The 18,675-nt window shown below is 41.3% G+C and overlaps 1 protein-coding gene across 1 annotated transcript in view; it reads left to right on the plus strand.

The window, feature by feature from the left end:
* RELN (reelin) overlaps positions 1-18,675 on the plus strand; it is a 655,909-nt gene that overhangs the window by 592,262 nt on the left and 44,972 nt on the right. Inside the window, exons 52-59 of the mRNA XM_066591974.1 lie at positions 932-1,146; positions 6,198-6,375; positions 8,334-8,509; positions 8,635-8,738; positions 10,865-11,107; positions 11,360-11,535; positions 13,336-13,409; positions 14,737-14,898. Of these exons, the coding sequence (XP_066448071.1) occupies positions 932-1,146; positions 6,198-6,375; positions 8,334-8,509; positions 8,635-8,738; positions 10,865-11,107; positions 11,360-11,535; positions 13,336-13,409; positions 14,737-14,898 (1,328 nt within the window). The remainder of the gene's footprint in view (positions 1-931; positions 1,147-6,197; positions 6,376-8,333; positions 8,510-8,634; positions 8,739-10,864; positions 11,108-11,359; positions 11,536-13,335; positions 13,410-14,736; positions 14,899-18,675) is intronic.

The following is an 18,675-nucleotide window of genomic DNA, read 5'->3' on the forward strand; positions in this document are numbered from 1 at the left end:
TGCAATGCATTTAGTTTTTGTCTATATTGTTTGTGTACTTTAGTTTTCGCCTCCTTTTTCGCATTATATCCGGCTTCAGATAATCACATAAAACTATATTCTCGTGGAATAAAGTCTATCACTTGTATAACATCACTTAGTATTGTATATTGCTGCTGCGGATAGCATTGTGTTATTAATTGTACCATCGCTTGTACATTGCTTAACAAGAATTTATAATATCCGCAAATGTACATTTTGAAGTGTTGTATTTTGATTTAAAGAGCACCTGTCACTACTCCCGATGTGTTTGTCTTAGCAAATAATTATGTTCCCCGTAATATAATAATTCTGGAGCTTCTATTTTAGACTTTTGTGTTGTGCTGTTCCTTTATTAGTCTTCATAGAAATTTATTAATACATTCACAACTAGTTTCTACCAGTTGGGATGTGGCTCTCTACACTCTGACATCGTCCAATAGGAGCTGACAGTGTCAGACTGTGTGAGGCCAATATATCAAGTAGAAAAAAGTCAGCTAACCCACTCCTCTTAAGTCAATTCAACCAGTTCAATTCACGGGAGTGCAAGGAAAACCCAGTAGACTGCTGGTAAATTCCAGCACTTCCTTAAAAATGTAACTTTCATTTTTTAATCCATAAAAACAGTTTCCATGGTGTATACACCACAGCTCCTACACGATTCTAGCGTTGCCACTCTTAGTCATGGCATCCTAACAATGCAAATCTGAAGCACTAAAATGGCAACACTCAGGTGTCAATTTATTCACACGTCTGACAGGAGAAATAGGAACGGCACAATACAGAGTTAGGAGAACAGATACTCCAGAACTGTTATTTCATGATTCTGCTTTAACAGCAGAAGTAATCTTTGACAACTGATTGAAATTTGAATTTTCTACTGAAATATCATTGTGCTTTTTTTGCATAATAGATAGCAGTTGGCTGCAAAACTTCAGAGAAGAATGTGCCAAACAATGTGCATGTTCAGTATTCCACTGACTTTGGTGTGAGCTGGAGTTACCTAGTTCCACAGTGTTTACCTGCTGACCCAAAATGCTCTGGGAGTGTATCACAGCCATCAGTGTTTTTTCCAGTTAAAGGATGGAAACGTGTCATCTATCCCCTGCCTGTTAACCTTATTGGAAAGTGAGTCACTGAACTATGGTTTGCTTTAAGTTTTATCAAAAATGCATTGTTCTCAATCTCTAAAAAACTCTAGCAGGTCTGTTCCTTTTCAGCTTTTATGATTTCTATGTATATCATCAAGATTTTATTTTTGTAACAGTGTTTGATGGAAATGGACAAGAATTGTATGATTTTCCATTGGTTTCTTATGGCGGGTAATTTTTCACCTTGATTTGGAAATGACAACTCACAGAAAAAGAAGCCACATACAAGATATATACTACAGGGAAAGCTCAATTGCCATAGGTATTAGTGTAGCTTGATGCCACCAGGAACTCCTGATGGAGCCAAGATTAACAGGGGGTGACGCCCCCTGTACCTGATTGGATGGACCGCAGGCTGGGCTGTAGGTCCTGGAAGGCCACTTGAGGGGAAAAACGCCTGCAGCAGCCGCTGCAAGGGGCTTCCTCGCTAAAGACCCAGAAGGCGGAACCTCCCTGATTATGAAACCTCTTCCGCCGCCGCTGCTGTCCCACAAGAGTCCCCTCCCCCTCTCTCCCAGGCAATGCGACATTCTGGCCGCTGCAGGGAGGCCACAGGGTTGGCCACCGCACACTCCAAGAGCACACGCTGGGACCAGCCGACTAGCGGCCACCGCTCCAATCCCACACCATTTAAATCGGCGCCACTGCAGGGAGGGCACATGACCGCCAGGAGACACTCTTAGAGCCGGCGGCTGTGCACTCCTGCAACAGACGCCGGTGGTGGCCCAGAAGCGACTACACCTTCACTTCCCCACCTGATGTAACTTTGTAATCGGCGCTGCTGCAGGGAGGGCAGAGGGCCGCCGGCACAGACACTCACTGCCACCGCCCGCAGCGTCCAGGACCACTGCACCGATGACAGTGCTGCGCACAAGGGACCCAGCCTCATCGGGGGACTACCACATGCACCGCAGCTCCCTGAGGGACGGGAGGCAACAGCAGCGGCACACTGACACGGAGCCAGGTAAGAGACTGAGGGAGGTCGGCTCACTTACATGCGACACCGCTTCAGCCCCTCAGGCATTCCTGCAGGTTGGAGGACCTTTACCTATTGCACCCATCAGGAGCTGGGGGTGTGAGAGGGGCGTTTTCCCTGTCAAACCCCTAGCTTCTGGTGGCGTCAAGGTATACTAATACCATCGCCATGTACCCTAATAGCATGCAGCAAGCCAGATTGCAAAACAGAGAAGCAAAAGTGTTCATGTGCAGACTAATGATTTGGAAATGGATGCAAAACTAATTGATATCTATAGCCTCACTTATCAAACTATCTAACAGTAAAACTGTCTTTGCAGCCCATAGCAACCAATCACAGCTCAGCTTTCATTTCCTAAACTGCTGTGGTAAAATGAAAGCTGAGCTCTAATTGCTTACCATGGGACACAAGGATAGTTTAGAAAAGCTTTGATAAAGTAGGCCTATGTTTCCCATCTAATTCAGTACAAATCATTGCATAATGTAAAGCCCAAACTTAACCAGAAATTACTAATTGGAGGGCAATGGAAACATAATTCTCATGGAAGAAGAGTTTTAAAATTCTAGTGCTGCACTTATATGCTTTATTTAAGTGAAGGAAACATTTTAATAGGGGGCTTTATAGGTAACCTTAGCTTATCATCATGGTCCATTTCAGGTCTTTACAGTATTGTTCTTTACTACTTTGTGCAAGATATAGGGGTGTTGCACATTATCTACTATGTATGACAATGACCCGCGTAGAGAAGTTGTTTTAAGTGCACGAAATGCAGCATTTTTATTAATTGTGTGTATAATGTGAAGAGATGTAACTTGAAACTGCCATAACATTAAATAAATGTTGGCCCATCTGCTATATTTCCACTGAATTACTCAGCTTGCATGGGCTAGGGTGACTGCCCCTTATCATTTACTGCTGGGAAGAACAAGGATCAGGTATGCCAATTTCCCGAGGAGATAGGTGCAGGCAGAGGTGTCATAGTGACTTAAACCTATCTTCATCTTCTTCACAGTGAAATAAATATACAGGCTTTACTAATTTGATCACACATGTTCAACCCTTTGCAATCCAATTTTGGATTCAGGGTTTCCTAGGGTTTTTTTTCTTTCTTCCCGTGTACAATAGCGCCATCTGCTGGCTACAGTCAGTACTGCGGTATGGGACATGCTGAAGAGGCCCCCGACAACAGAGCGGCCAGTAGTATACAGTAAGAATACCCTGCCAGACGTTTTCCAACATCAGAGCTGTACAGCCTTCAATCAGAATGTCTTTAGACGTCAGACAGTGGATTGGAAATGGTTAAAAGGAAATCAGGGGATTGGCCAACATTAGTGCCCATCATTCACATGTGGAAAACCCTTTCTAATTAAATACTTTGCTAAGAGGGCGTCTTACCTTTTGGGCAGTCCTATTATGGTGAGCCATTCACATTAATTCAGAATCTGATGCAGTGGGATTTATCAGGGCCACTATTAGGACTCAATTAAGGGGTGTTTCATAAAGGCAATAACTTTTTAAATGGAAGCCAATGTGGCGATCAGTTGATCTACATGGGTCCGACATCTATAATTCTGGGCAGTAAGTTATTCTCAGTAATTAAAAACAATTTTAGGAAAACTGTAGTATTACATAGCAGCCAGTCAAATAAATGGCTGTACACTTAATACATTGATGAGCTAGGTCCACCAGAGCGGGAACTGCTCCTACATAGTGGCTGTCTTTTCTGGTTTGTGGAGGGGGAATCCCATTTATTTAAAGTCTGAATGCCCTAATAGGGCATATGAATAGAGAATAACTTCATGAGACCGCCAGTTTAAGGCCCAGCTTTCTTCTACGTTTATTCTTCCCAGGGTGGTTTTACTATTTTTCAGAGGGATAGCTTATAGAGATTTTTCAGGGACTAGAATTAGCTACTGTATTCATTTAGGTAGCAATCTAAAGATAATTTCCTTTTGGATTTATGCCTAGGTATCAGAGCAAATGATATCCACATGGTGTGCTGCACACCAGCCATATGTCAGACACTAAGAACAGCTGTGTATGAATTAATAAGAAGCAGCAGACAAATAAGGGACCTTTCACACGGGACGTAATTGACCCAGGATGGAGCACAGATGTGGATTTTGTCAATTAGTGTGGATTTTGTTGTGCTTTTAACTGCGGTACATCTTGCAGAATTGCTTGCTTTTTCTTTCTGCAGACTTGAATTGCAGAATTACCTCTCCTATATGTTAGAAATCCGCAACAACAATTCCGCAGCTGACAACTTTTTCCAATGCCTAATTTAATTTTGCGGTCTTGAAGTAAAGATACGCGGATTTAAACAGGTGCGGAATCAAACCTCGTAGGGACAACATAGTGATGCAGAAATGTCCATGCGGACTAATTCTGTCCCATGTGAAACATCCCTAAGTGGGGTTACTCCCAAACTAATACAGTGGTCCTTTAACATACAATAATAATTGGATCCACAATGAACATTGTAGGCTTAAATTATTGTATGTTGATGCCTTAGAACATGCATGTTTGTGGAATTAAATGATGAGTCTGGTTTCAAGTTACATAATCCAGGAATGTCCATTATTTATTGAAAGCATTGTATTCTGAAGCCATTGTAACTTGTTGGATTTCACACTATTTAGATTGAATAATAACATGAATCTTATAACTTGTATATGATTATTAACATTTTATTGTTTATAAATTGTTTTGCATCTGAAATTAATTTCTCTGATGGTTTATTCAATAGTATCTATACTAAACTTTTCTTTTATCCTTAAGATATCAGCTATATATTTGAGGTGTCTTTTTCTAGTGTGTCAGACTTAATAAATTAGTACTCTTTTTGGTAATACAAGTATTTATCTTGATTTTCCATCTATTTAAATTTTCACCATGTTTGTAGAAGAGCAATATCTTCTTGCTTTAGATGGGTTTTTTTTATTCGTAGACTAAAGCCGAGTCATAGTGAGGCTTTCCTTAACCGGAGGCAAAGTTTTAGTTTGCTGCCCTAGTCATGTATCTAAATAGCCTGACCAAGATTAACCCCTTGAGTGGTGGGTTTCCTACCACCCTGTCGTGCCCACCAGGGCAGGTTTTTTAAAATGGTCTAATCATTGAATTTCAACTAATTTTGCAGTTGCGTCTCAAGAGCCATAACTTTTTCATTTTTCCATAGACATGGCCATATAAGGGCTTGTTTTTTGCGGGACAAGTTGTGATTTTTTAAACAGGGGGGAGGAAAAAAAGAAATGGGGAAAAAAAGGGGCCATGTCATTAAGGGGTTAAATAATGTATTAACTTCCTTCTCTGGGTCATTACGATGCATGGATACCACATGTGTGATTGTATTTTTGATTTTTTACAAAGTAAAGGGAGACAAGTGTTTTTATAATTTTTTTACTTTTTTTTTTTATTATTTTTTTTTTGTCCCTTTAGGGGACTTCCACAGGGACCCATCAGGACCCCCTGATCACATTCCGGGGGTCCGATGGTGACAGCCCTTTACATGCTGCAGTGACAGCCCTTTACATGCTGCAGTCACATAGACTGCAGTATGTAAAGGGTTAACACAGCAGAGATCGGAGATTTTCTCTGATCTCTGCTGTAAGAGCTGGTACCTGGCTGTCCTCTCACAGCCAAGCACCAAGCTCTCCCTGCCACAGAGACCATCGGCTTGCTTCTGACAAGCCGATGCTCTCTATGGCAACCTGTAAACAAAGCAGGAGATTGCCGGCATATCGGCAATATCTTCTGCTGGTTTTTCAAAGCCCTTGCTTTGTTCCCTGTGGGACTGTGCAGGCAGAGCACACTGCCACAGCTTGTGGCATTGTGCTCTGCAGCTCCCATAGTGATACATAGCCCGGAAATCTTCCGGGCTATGTCGCTATGAGCAGTGGAGCTCGTCCCGGAAAATTTCCGGGCGTGCCACTCAAGGGGTTAAGTGGTTTGTTGGCATCCACTCCTCACTTCCCAGTACCCCTGCATTTACATAACGATTGCAGTTCTTCCTGTAATGGTCCATTCAGGTTTAATACTATTTTTCCTTGTAGTCCTGTCAGGTTTCGATTTTACCAGAAATATTCTGATATGCAGTGGGGAATTGATAATTTGTACATTGGACCTGGCTGCTTGGACAACTGTAATGGTCATGGGGATTGCTTGAAGGAACAGTGCATTTGTGATCCAGGATACTCGGGGCCTAACTGTTATCTGTCCCATCCACTAAAGGTGAGTAAGATACATACATTAATTATTGCAATTATACAAACATTTATTATTTCAGTTACATCAGTTTTTTGCCTTAATTGCATTGAAAAGAAATTACATTGATGCTGAACAACACTATGTATATTCTGAGCTGTATACCACTCTTAGGCCTTAGTCAGATGGGCGTTTTTTCGCGCGATTTGCGGATCGCATGATGGATGCGCATCCACAAATCGCGTGACCGGTGCCCGAAAATCGCCCGAAAAGCTGCTCCTAGCCGTGTTTCATTAGAAACGGGCCGGAGCTGTCCAGCGCATTGCATTCAATGGAGCCGGCAATACAGCTGGCTCCATTGAAAGCAATGCGCTGCGGGCGAGTGTGGGATGAATTGTCAGGAAGGGCTTAAATATATAAGCCCTTCCCTGCAATTCATCCAGAAAAGTGTTAAAATAAAAAAATATATATATACTCACCTGCTCCCGGCAGCCGGAGTTCCGCGCGGCCAGCCTGCAGTGGGTGTGAAAGGGGTGTGAGTCAGACCTGCCCCCTGATTGGCTCAGCGCTGAGCCAATCAGAGGCAGGTCTGACTCACACCCGACTCCATTGAATTCAATGGGCAAACATCGTTCTTCTCTGCCACAGCTGTGGCAGAGAAGAATGATTTGTCTTCTATATGTTCTCAATGGGGTCGGCGCTGCTGCCGCCGGCCCAATTGAGCGCATATAGAGAAGAGAACAGGAATCGCAGATTGCGATTTCTGTTCTATAATTTATCGGACGAGCGCATAAAAAGCGCTCATGTGTCCGATGATATTGCACAGCAATGGTTTTAAAAAATCGCCGGACGCATGCGCATGCGCAAATCGTGCGAAAAAACGCCCATCTGACTAAGGCCCTAAAGGGAATATGTCACTTAGATTTTTTTTAACAATTAGAGCCAGATACTATACTTATTGAGGCATATTTACTATGCCATAAATGTGGAAACATTTGGCATGTAATGTCACATCAAGTTTATACTTATTTCTAAAGCAAATGTACCAGAAAGAACAAGCCACTGTGCTTTGGTTTGCAAGGAAAACAGGGGCGTTGGGTATCTATAAGAAGTTTTGACCCCGCCCCAGTTTTGGCCCCTCCCCGCCACTGACATGTCAGATTTGACCCCTCCCCACTGCGCATGCCAACGTTAGTTTGAGGCTGGCTTGGGGGGGGGGAGAAAAAGAGAGAGAAAGAGAAAAAAAAAGAAGCTCGGCAACCGGCGGGTCGCATACAAAAATGCTTGAGTCTCCCATTGAAGTCAATGGGGTTCGTTACTCAAATAGAGCTCTCGAATTTTATGAAAAGCTCGACTCGAATAACGATGACCCGAGCATTTTGGGGCTCGTTCATCTCTAGTGACAACCTGCACCAAAATTGTGGTGTAAAACTAAGGACATCTAATAGGTGGTAAAAAGTTAGAGAAAGTGGTTTAAAGATGTGCCATATTTATCATACAAAATATGATAATTATGGGGCATTTTTAGACTGCCTGATCTAAGTTTACACTAATATTAGGTGATAATTTGTTTTGAGAACAATTCTACTTGGGAAACTAGAAAAAAAAAAATTTTTTAAATATATGTTTAACATAAAAACTTGATTTAAACAATAGGCCATTTTCTCACAATACATTTTGTTTAAGAAAGCTCCCCCAATATAATAACTTTGTTTGTAATTACTCTGCAGGTATTGTTAAGGTTCTTTTGCATGGTTGGATAAACTGACAGGATCAACCAATAAAAGAGCATTTGCTTGTTCACTGACTGATCGTTCGTCCTTGTACACAGCTTATTTGTCGGGTGAACAAGCAATTGTAATAACATTCAGGTCCCACAGTTGGCCATTATATTGAGTAAAATATGTTTACAGACACATAAATTTCATTTGCTTGATAGTATTTCTTGATTCTATGCATTGTAAAATGAATGCTCTGCTTTACAGACCTTTCTAAAGGAGCGCTTTGACAGTGATGAACTGAAACCTGATTCCTGGCTGTCTATGGAGGGGGGAAAAACATGTACTGATTGTGGTATCCTAGCTGAGGACACTGGCCTTTATTTTTGGTCATCTGCCATTCGGCAAACAGTCACCCAGGATCTAGATTTAAGGGGAGCAAAGTAAGGCTCAGTAAAATTGTATCGTACTATATATTGCACCAAGTACTTAATCTGGAACCATTTTAGTTTTCCAATAATTAAATTAATATATTACTGATATATGTAAATAAATATCATTCTTTTAGGTTTATTCAATATTGGGCAAGGATTGGCAGCGAAAATATAACATCTTGTCATAGACCAACGAGTAGAAAAGAAGGTGTTCTCTTAGATTATTCAACTGATGGAGGTAGGTTTTTACTCTCTGAATGGAAATGTGTTGCCATCTAAAGCCAAAATACTCTTGTGTAAACCTTTATTTCATCAGTCATTTAAAAATAGTTATTAATGAGAATAGTTAAAATGTAGTAAAATGATATTCATATTTGACAAGCTCAATACACAAGATGATTATTTGTAATGAGGTAGTAGCATTTAACAAAGTCTTATATATATATATTGTGGGAGGACAGCTCGGTAGAGTGCGGGTTGGCGGCAGTCAAAGACGGAAACAAGTTGGTAAAGTCCAAGTGCAGGCATGACCTGCGTTTATTTTAGTCCAGAACAATCAACACAAATTCAGCCTTAGCTTCAGGCAAGAAAATAACTGTCCAGCAACAGAAGGCAGTCCCTGCCTGTACAGGTCACGCTCAGCAAGTGCACCACACAGCAGGGCTTTTACCTCTAGCAGGTATCACAGGCTGCCAGGGTCCAGCAGCCATCTTATTCCCCCCCTGTGTCAGTACACACTGCTATTTATATGCACACCTCCTGCTGGCCCAGCCTCAGCACCTGTGCTGATTGACCGCGCACACACCCTGGAGTGTAGGAAGTGGAATGGATGGCCCCACTACCAACCTGTCATCCATTCCAAAAATCCAGGCCCAAAGACTTTTAAAGGTAAACCTCCAGCAACTACTTGCTGGAGATTACATTGCCCTCCTGGATTTTCACATCTCAACCAGTGGGACATGAACTTCCTCCAGTCCCACTAGGCATAATAACGGAACCTAGGGGCGATGTAGCGACCATCCACTATCACGCCCCTCAGTACCTCACAATTTTCTTTGGCAAATTTATTATTAATGCATCAGTGCTATGTTAGTGCACTATGTTTACATAGTAAAGTTGTAAAAAAGGCTCAAGTCTGTGTAGTTTAGAAGAAGTTAAAAACAACCCAGAAAAGGTAGTGACTAGAGATGAGCGAGCATACTCGCTAAGGCAAACTACTCGAGCGAGTAGTGCCTTATGCAAATACCTGGCCGCTCGACTCTAAAGATTCGGGTGCCGGCGGGGGGCGGGAAGAGCAGGGAGGAACGGAGGGGAGATCTCTCTCTCCCTCTCTCCCCCCCTCCCCCCCGCAACTCACCTGTCACCCGCGCCGGCAGCCGAATCTTTAGAGACGAGCGGGCAGGTACTCGCATAAGGCACTACTCGCTCGAGTAGTTTGCCTTAGCGAGTACGCTTGCTCATCTCTAGTAGTGACTTATTGTCTTCCTCCACAGAGTAAAGAATACTTCATGACTGCAAATATACAATTACTGAAATGTTTAGATTAGTTTTGCAGCTGAAACAATCTAGTCAATATACTCTTTAATAGTATGTCAGTCAATAGGATGTTATGTCTTTAAAGTATACAAAACATTATTTAGCAAACTAATACATAAACTTTCGGTAGCCACTGGGCACCTATTTTTTTGCCACAGCGCCCCCATCCAGTGTCATCCATGTTCTCTTCCATGCTCCTGCACAAATTCTCCTTCACATAGATAGGTTTACATGCAGCTTGACAATGAAGAGGGACAGAGACATAGTGTTTTAAGACATTTGATATAGTTGAATTAACCCCCTGAGGCCCTATTTACACAGATCAGTTTTAGATCTAAGTAACTGAGTAAACTCGGACAGAACTCAGACCCATTAAAATAGGACTTTTCAGGCCAGCTATTTTTTTTCACAGATCAAAAGTCAATGTAAAAAAAATTGCAGCATGTCCTATTCTGGTCCAGTTCATGGACAAGAGTGGGACATGCAGTGTCCACTCTCCCACACATTAGACAGCACACGGATAGAGTGTCTGTGTTCTATTCGAAGTGAGTTGCGCCCAAAAATCTCAGGTACAACTCACACTTTGCCATCTGAATGCGGCCTTATTGTTTATACCCCTATATTGATAGTTTTTTAAGAAGTTGGATAATCAGATAAGCACAAGTTCTCATATGCTGTCTCGAATATTTTAAAAGTTTATTACATTCCTCAGTATTACTTTTATATGCTTGTTACATACATGAATGTATATTTACATTAAAAAACATGCTCTAACATGGTTACTAGTTAAAAACGAGACAATTATAGGTATATTTTATCTTTTTGTAGGTATCTCTTGGACACTGCTTCATGAGATGGATTACCAAAAGTACATGACAGCCCGCTATGATTACATACTTGTTCCAGAGCAAGCCCAAACCAACACAACTCGCCTAAGATGGTGGCAGCCCTTTACAATCAGCAATGGTTACGTGGTTCCAGGTCCAGATCGATCTCAGTGGGCCCTTGATAACATATTAATTGGGGGAGCAGAGATCAACCCGAGCCAGCTTGTTGACACATTTGATGATGGTATGTTTATAACTATGTTAAATATCACTGTGAAAGGTAAATTTCATTGTTTTTTATTCTCATACCACCTTTCTTCACCTTCTTCAGTTTGGTAATACCAAATATTGCATTATTGCTGTGATGCTAATGTTGTACAGATCACAGTTTTATCAACTGTTGTAAATTACTACTAGTGTTTTATTGGCATATTTTCATCTCAGTGTGAAACTACCTGTGTTTTCAGAAAATAATAAATATTTGTTATCCTACTAGAAGGTACGTCCCATGATGAACATTGGAGTTTCTACCCCAATGCTGTGAGAACAGCTGGTTTCTGCGGCAACCCATCATTTCACCTTTATTGGCCAAACAAAAAGAAGGACAAAACAGACAATAAATTGTCCTCCAGAGAGCTTATAATACAACCTGGCTATATGATACAGTTCAAGGTAAGATTTATATTCAATCGTACACGTGAATAGCCTTGAAGCAACCATCCATTTCTCTATCAAATTTTCATGTTAAATTCTGAATGTAACGTTAAGATACATGGTGCCCTCCCTTTTTATCTTTCTGCTGTGGTTCCTCTGATTCCATGTCCCCTATTGATTCACATAAATTGGCCTCCAGCATGCCTAAACATGGTTAGATGCTTAGGTGGGAGCAATACTTGGCTATACAAAGAGAATGAATTCTATATAGTAATGCAATGGCTTCACACTCCAGCATTAATTCAATCCTTTTACAGTATACCAGACATTTGTTGGAGATGTCAGATTAATTCATGGACCTTATTCCATATCTTCTAGGACTGCCCATTTATAACCTTTTCTGGTTCATAGTGAACATTTTGAATTATACTGTCCCCTTAGACCCTGCACTTTACTTACTAAATGTTCCACACAAAGCCTATGGCAAAAATGGCTCCAGAGTGGTTCTCCGTTTATGTACTGCGGCAAAATGCCTTATCATATTGCACTAGAAGCATACCTCACCCCCATCCACCCACAAATTAATTTTCAGAATTAAAAATATTCTCAATATGGAATATTTGACATTTCAGCACCTAGGACCACCCAGGTCTAATGTGCCAACATATTTTGCGGAATATGTTGGCGCAATACAAATAAAGTTGATTATGATTATTATTATCCATGCTTGTTCCTTTTGGAGATAATGGATTATTAAGTCCCCCTTTTGTTTTCTTTACCTCTTTTTTTCACCCCCGCTCCTATTCCCATTTTATTTTCCATTTTTATTCCCCATTCATTTAATATTTTTCTCTTAAATTGGGATTATCTTGGCCTAGAAGTATTGCTGCCAATTTTTCTATTTACAGGTCTGTACTTCACCACAAGATACTCAACTTCCAGCTAAAAAAGACTATTCACTATGCTTTAACTGAGGATGTTGCATGTACTTTGTAATTCACTGGAACTTATGCATTTTACATTCCTTTTTCTAACACTGTACCCATTTTATATTGGATTTGTGGTATTGTACTGTTTCTTATACATTAAAAATGCAATTGGAAAAGAAATGTCTGCCAGCTCCCCAGACTGCTCTATGTGCAGTGTGCTTCCGTAGTATGAGATAATACAAACATACATATAAATAAGCAATAAATAGATTATAACTTCAGAGCCATGTGCAGTAAGTTATAGATGGGTGGTTTACTTTTAACTGGAGGTGATTTGAATGGGGTTCGGCCCAGGCAAAACCTAAGCTACATGCCTGTATGTAACCATATGAAGGTACAGTGGCTGCAGTAACCAATAGGGGCACAATGGTTATAGTTTTAGGAATGCACAGTTAGTTTAAGCTTTAAACTCTAATTATATCTAACATCATTTTAGTGTTAAATTATTTGTGTGGCACTGTGATTTTTTACAAGCAGTTAACAGTGACTGGAAACACTATTGTGTTTGAGGTAAAGTATCGAACTACAGTACAAAGTTACTGGTCACATTTTGGTCTTGGCATAATTATAGTAAACCATATTTATCAGTTATTTCACAAGATAAATTAACTTTGCAGTTTACGCTATATGCTGGGTATGATAGCAATGTGTGCTTTATATAACGGTATGCAGAGATATTTCAATAGCAGGTTTTCGTATCTTGTGAGGATTTGTAAATGATTGGTGTGAATCACTACTTTGGTACATGCCACTGTGCCATGTTTTTAATTTCTTTGCATCTTTCCATTTAGTTTCTGTTCCTCTTTACTTATGTTTTTTATTATTTCAGATTGTGGTTGGTTGTGAAGAAAATTCATGTGCCGATCTTCATTCAGTTATGCTTGAGTTTACAAAGGATGCCAGGTAAAAGAGAAAAGATTGCGTTGAAATGCTTTGAAATATTTGGATATGTTACATATCATTGATTTACCTAAGGCAATGCTAACATGCATTTGCAAAAGCATCTGTAGCAGAAATCCAAAACTGAAACTTGTATTTCTGCTGCAAATATGCAGTGAATATGCTGTCAGAGCCATGCAAGGGTTTGCCTCATTTAATGGGGCTAATCCATGTGGGACTAATATGCGGCTTTTCCATGCAGAATTCGCTATACGAATGAACATGTTCATTCTTCTCATGTATATGTTATAGGCCAGTAATATAGATATCATAGAAAATCACCTAGCTCTAGTGTCATGAGTTTGTTTCTTATCTTTTTTTCATGCATGTTTATTAATGCATTGCAAGTAGAGATGAGCGAGCGTACTCGCTAAGGGCAAATACTAGAGCGAGTATTGTCTTTTGCGAGTACCTGCCCGCTCGTCTCTAAAGATTCGTGTGTCGGCGGGGGTGAGCGGTGAGTTGCGAGAGTGAGCAGGGGGGAGAGAGAGATCTCCTTCCCATTCCTCCCCGCTCTCCCCCGTCTGCACTCGAATCTTTTGAGACAAGCGGGCAGGTACTCACAAAAGGCAATACTCGCTCGAGTATTTGCCCTTAGCAAGTACGCTCGCTCATCTCTAATTGCAAGGCTTTGGAAACATCAGCAGTGTAGATGTTTTTGCACAAATCATGGCACATGGGATAATGCAGATTTCACAATTATGTATTGTTCACTGATATTCATTACTAGAAATGAGCGAATCATCAGCTTGTTAGTGTTTCACTATAGGGTTAATTTTCTATTGACAAGTCTTATTTACTGCATATAAGTTAAAGGAGGCCAAATTTCTGGACTGTGAATTTGTATTATCGCTCACAATATCTTAGGCCTCTTTCACATGGAGACCTACACGTGCAAAAATCACGCATGTAAAAAACTCTTGGCTATTAGAATCAATGGTTTCCTATGAGAGTGTTCAGATGAAGGAATTTTAGTCGTGCAAGAAACATCTGAACGTTCCCATAGGAAACCATTAGTTCTAATAGCCACAGGTTTTTTTATGCGCATAGTTTTTGCACACGTAGGTCTCAGTGCAAAAGAGGCCTTATATGTGGAAAAAATGGGTCCATCATAGAAAATTCAACTATTGTCAAAAGGCAGATAATGTGAATTTCAAAGACATGCTCTTCAATTGCTATACAAAAAGCTAGATTTGCAGTGTGGAAAACATCATTTTCACACTCTGCAACACTTCCCCTTAGAATTATATTTCTCTAATTGACCTTTTCTTCTGTTTATCTTTTCTAACAGAACAGATTTGTGGCAGCTGGTTCAAACACAGTGTCTTCCTTCCTCATCAAATAGCATTGGCTGCTCTCCATTCCAGTTCCATGAAGCCACAATCTATAACTCCATCAACAGCTCAGTGTGGAAAAGAGTGACATTGCAACTTCCAGACCATGTTTCCTCCAGGTATGCATTAGTCATGGGATAATATATCAATAATTCTCCTGGGATTGCCTTTCAGTTGTAATGTTTTTCACATAACTAGGCTTTCCATTTGGTTGGCATTTTACTGAAGTGACCAGCAAAACATTGGAATTTTATTTTCAAAAGTATCTATTGGTGAAAAACTGTTGCAAAGTATATATAAATCCTTTGACAGAGACCAGACATTAAGCCATAATATTAATAGTAGAGAATGAAGTGACTGGCTAGTGTTACTCAATTACAAAAATAAAAATACAGTTCGCAACAAAGTAAAGTACAAGTAGAATCACTTCAAAGAAGGGTAAAATCCCACAGAAGGAACTACTGTATGTGGTATATGCACTGATCAGCAATAACAGTAAAACTACTGACAGGTGAAGGGGAACAGCATCAATTATCTCATAACAATGGTACCAGGTAAGTGACAGGATTAGAGATGAGCGAGGATACCCGCTAAGGGCAATTACTCGAGCGAGTATTGTCCTTAGTGAGTGCCTGCCCGCTCGGAAGAAAAGATTCGGGTACCGTCGCGGGCGAGCGGTGAGTTGCGGGAGTGAGCAGGTGGGAGCAGGGGGGAAGAGAGGGGGAGAGAGTTCTCCCCTCCGTTCCCCCCCCCCCCCCCCCCCGCTCTCCCCTGCCGCTCCCCACCGACACCTGAATCTTTTCTTCCGAGCAGGCAAGTACTCGCTAAGGACAATGCTCGCTCGAGTAATTGCCCTTAGCGAGTATGCTCGCTCATCTCAAGATAGGATATATTAAACAGCAAGTAAACGGTCAGTTCTTGAAATTAATGTGTTGGAAGCAGGAAAACTAGCCAAGCATAAGGATCCTAGTGACTTTGACAAGTACCATGTTTTGACAGCTAAATGGGCCAGACTATATCCAAAATGCCAGGTCTAATGCTGCCTGTTTACGGGCGTTGCGGTATCCCGCGGCTGATCTCCGCCACCGGAGCTGCCGTCCGCGAGCAGACAATTGCGATGATTCTCCAATCATTGACAAGTGGGAAGAGCTCTCCATATCAACGCTATAGAGAGCTTTCACTGCATTCCCCGCGGCCGCATTATCGCCGCTGGGAACCTAATGAAAACCCGCCCGTGGACAGGCAGCCTTTAGTGTGCTCCTGGTATCCATTAGTTAGTACCTAACAAAAGTGGTCCAAGGAAGGACAACTGATAAACTGGTAACAGGCTTATGGATATCCTAGGCTCATTGATACACATGGAGAACAAAGGCTAGACTGTCAGGTCTGATCCCATAGAAGTGCTGCTGTAAAACCAATTTCTAAAAAAGTTAACAATGGTTATGATAAAAAAAATGTGTCAGTATACACAGTACATCGCAGCTTGCTACATATGGCACTGCATTTCAGCAGAACAGTGCCCATTCTGACCACTGTCTACCACTGAAAGCACCAGGTCTGATGAATCCAGTTAGCTTTTACATCATGTGGATGGTTAATTGCGCGTGTATTGCCTATCTGAGGAAGAAAGAGTTTAATGGACCTCAGATGCAGAATTCAACAACTCTAACAATCACAAGTGGGGTAAAGACAAATTTTGTACCTTAAGGACCAGACACTTTTTAGGGATTTTACCCATGTGGGGATTTAACTGCCCTATTTTTTTTTCCTTCAGCCATTAAAATAATTTTTGCAGCATTTTTTTTCTGTGACATATAGGGCTACTTTTGTAATATCTTTTTCACTGACTTTTTTTCCCCATTTTTTTAGTTTTTATTCGGGGTAAAAAGCGAAAAAAAATGTTGTTTTTTTTAAACATTCATAGGGTTTTTTAATTAGTATATTTACACTAAAATAAAGTATGGGAATGGGTTCCTAATTTTGTTTTGAATGTTGTGATATATAATATGTATGGTTTTGGACAACAGGGCGCATACGACTGTTTTGGTAGGTGTCGGCTTTGGCTTATTTTCTTGTTTATGTATATATTTTTATTTTTTTCTGTCATTTTGTTTTACTTCTTTACGTAGTTAGGTTTTTCACTATCTATGTTCCCCATAATGTTATATAAGACCTCTGGGGGACATCCACATGGTCTTTTTTTTTTTTTTTAAATTTAACATTAAAAAACATTAGCATCAGTAGGAGCCCCAGTTACAGGAAAAAACATCCCCTCAAGTGACAATAGTCACTGGCAGAGCTAATCAGCGTCTGCTTGAATCCTGTAGCTCTGCTGTGCCCAGATATCCCAGCGATCACGTGACCGCCAACTCGAGTAGTGGAAAAAACACTTCGACTTTTACTTGTTAGTATATAGCGCTCATTGAGTGTTGCGTACTCGGTAAGGCCGAATGCCCACAGACGGATTATCGCAGTGGAAATCGTGGTCAGAGACCCGCAGCGGTTTCTACAGCTATGTCCGTCCATAGACATGCTGTGTAAAACGATGCAACCCTGCCCACGAGCTGAAATCAGCAGCATGTTGTAATTTGTGCGGAAAACCGCGCGGACGGCTTCCATTGCAGTCAATGGAGTACTTTCCATTGACTACGCTCGATGAACCAATTCATCGAGTGCTGGCTGTAATTGGCTAAGTGTCAGCCAATCACAGCCAGTGCTTCCAGGAGGCAGGGATTTTTCAATCCCAGGCCAGAAGAGAAGAATATGACCAGTGCTGGGGACAGGGGAGAAGCTGCAACGGAGCCCCCAAAAATCTCAGCGATATCGCATTGCTGGTCTGTGCGATATCACTGCGATTTGTCGCAGTAATACCACAACTTTGTTGCACCACATGCAAGGATTTTCAGGGGTGGGGAAAGGGGGGTTGAAAAATAATCTCTACCCCAAAAATAAGCCGTAGCTGAAGAAAATTTTTTTAAAAATTATTCTTTACCTAGAAGCGCTCCGTTGCAGCTTCTCCCTGGTCCCCTGGCCAGGGATTGTAAAATCCCCACCTCCTGGAAGCGCTGGCTGTGATTGGCTGACACGTAGCCAATCACAGCCAGCACTCGATGAATGGCTGTGATTGGTTCATCGAGCGCTGGCTATGATTGGCTAAGCGTCAGCCAATCACAGCTAGCGCTTCCAGGAAGCGGGGATTTTTCAATCCCCGGCCAGAAGATGATGAAGAGAAACCGTACCGGAGAGAAGATGCGGCTGGACTGACAGCGTTTGTAAGGTGATGTATACTGTATTTTTTCCTGCAGTTAGGGCTTAGGTTATCGCTTTCACAGTAGGTTTTTCTACTGTCAAAGTTGCATCACACCATACGAAAACTGCGTTTTCATGCGATGTGATGAAACGGAGAGGAAGGCTCCATAGGGAAACATGGGCTATGAAACCTCACGAGCTGCGGGCATATCGCCGGACCCGCAAGGTTTTTTTGTCGGGTTGTCGCATACTACAAAATTTCACACGTGTGAATTAACCCATAGAAAAGCATGGGCTTCACATACATGCAATTTGTCGCATTTTAGCAATGCAACAAAATTGTGCAACTTTGTCGCCTGTGTGAACGAGGCCTCACAATTTGCAGTTAATTGCCAAGCGGCACCTGGACTTCAAGTTCAGTCCAGCAATTATCAGCAAATTGTGTTGTAATGCCTGTGACACTTAGGGATGTCAGCTCATTGGGAGTGCCATCTTCCTTGGCAAGATGAGTGGACCATACATATAAATACACTCCAAGACACCGGATTAATGTTCAAAACTGGTCTATGCCAGCTTTTATTCAATTCAAAGCTGCAAAGTGCACAGTAAATTCAGTGACTCATAATATAGTGCAAAACATCAACATA

Source organism: Eleutherodactylus coqui, chromosome 2 (genome assembly GCF_035609145.1).
Source record: "Eleutherodactylus coqui strain aEleCoq1 chromosome 2, aEleCoq1.hap1, whole genome shotgun sequence".
Taxonomy (NCBI): Eukaryota; Metazoa; Chordata; class Amphibia; order Anura; family Eleutherodactylidae; genus Eleutherodactylus; species Eleutherodactylus coqui.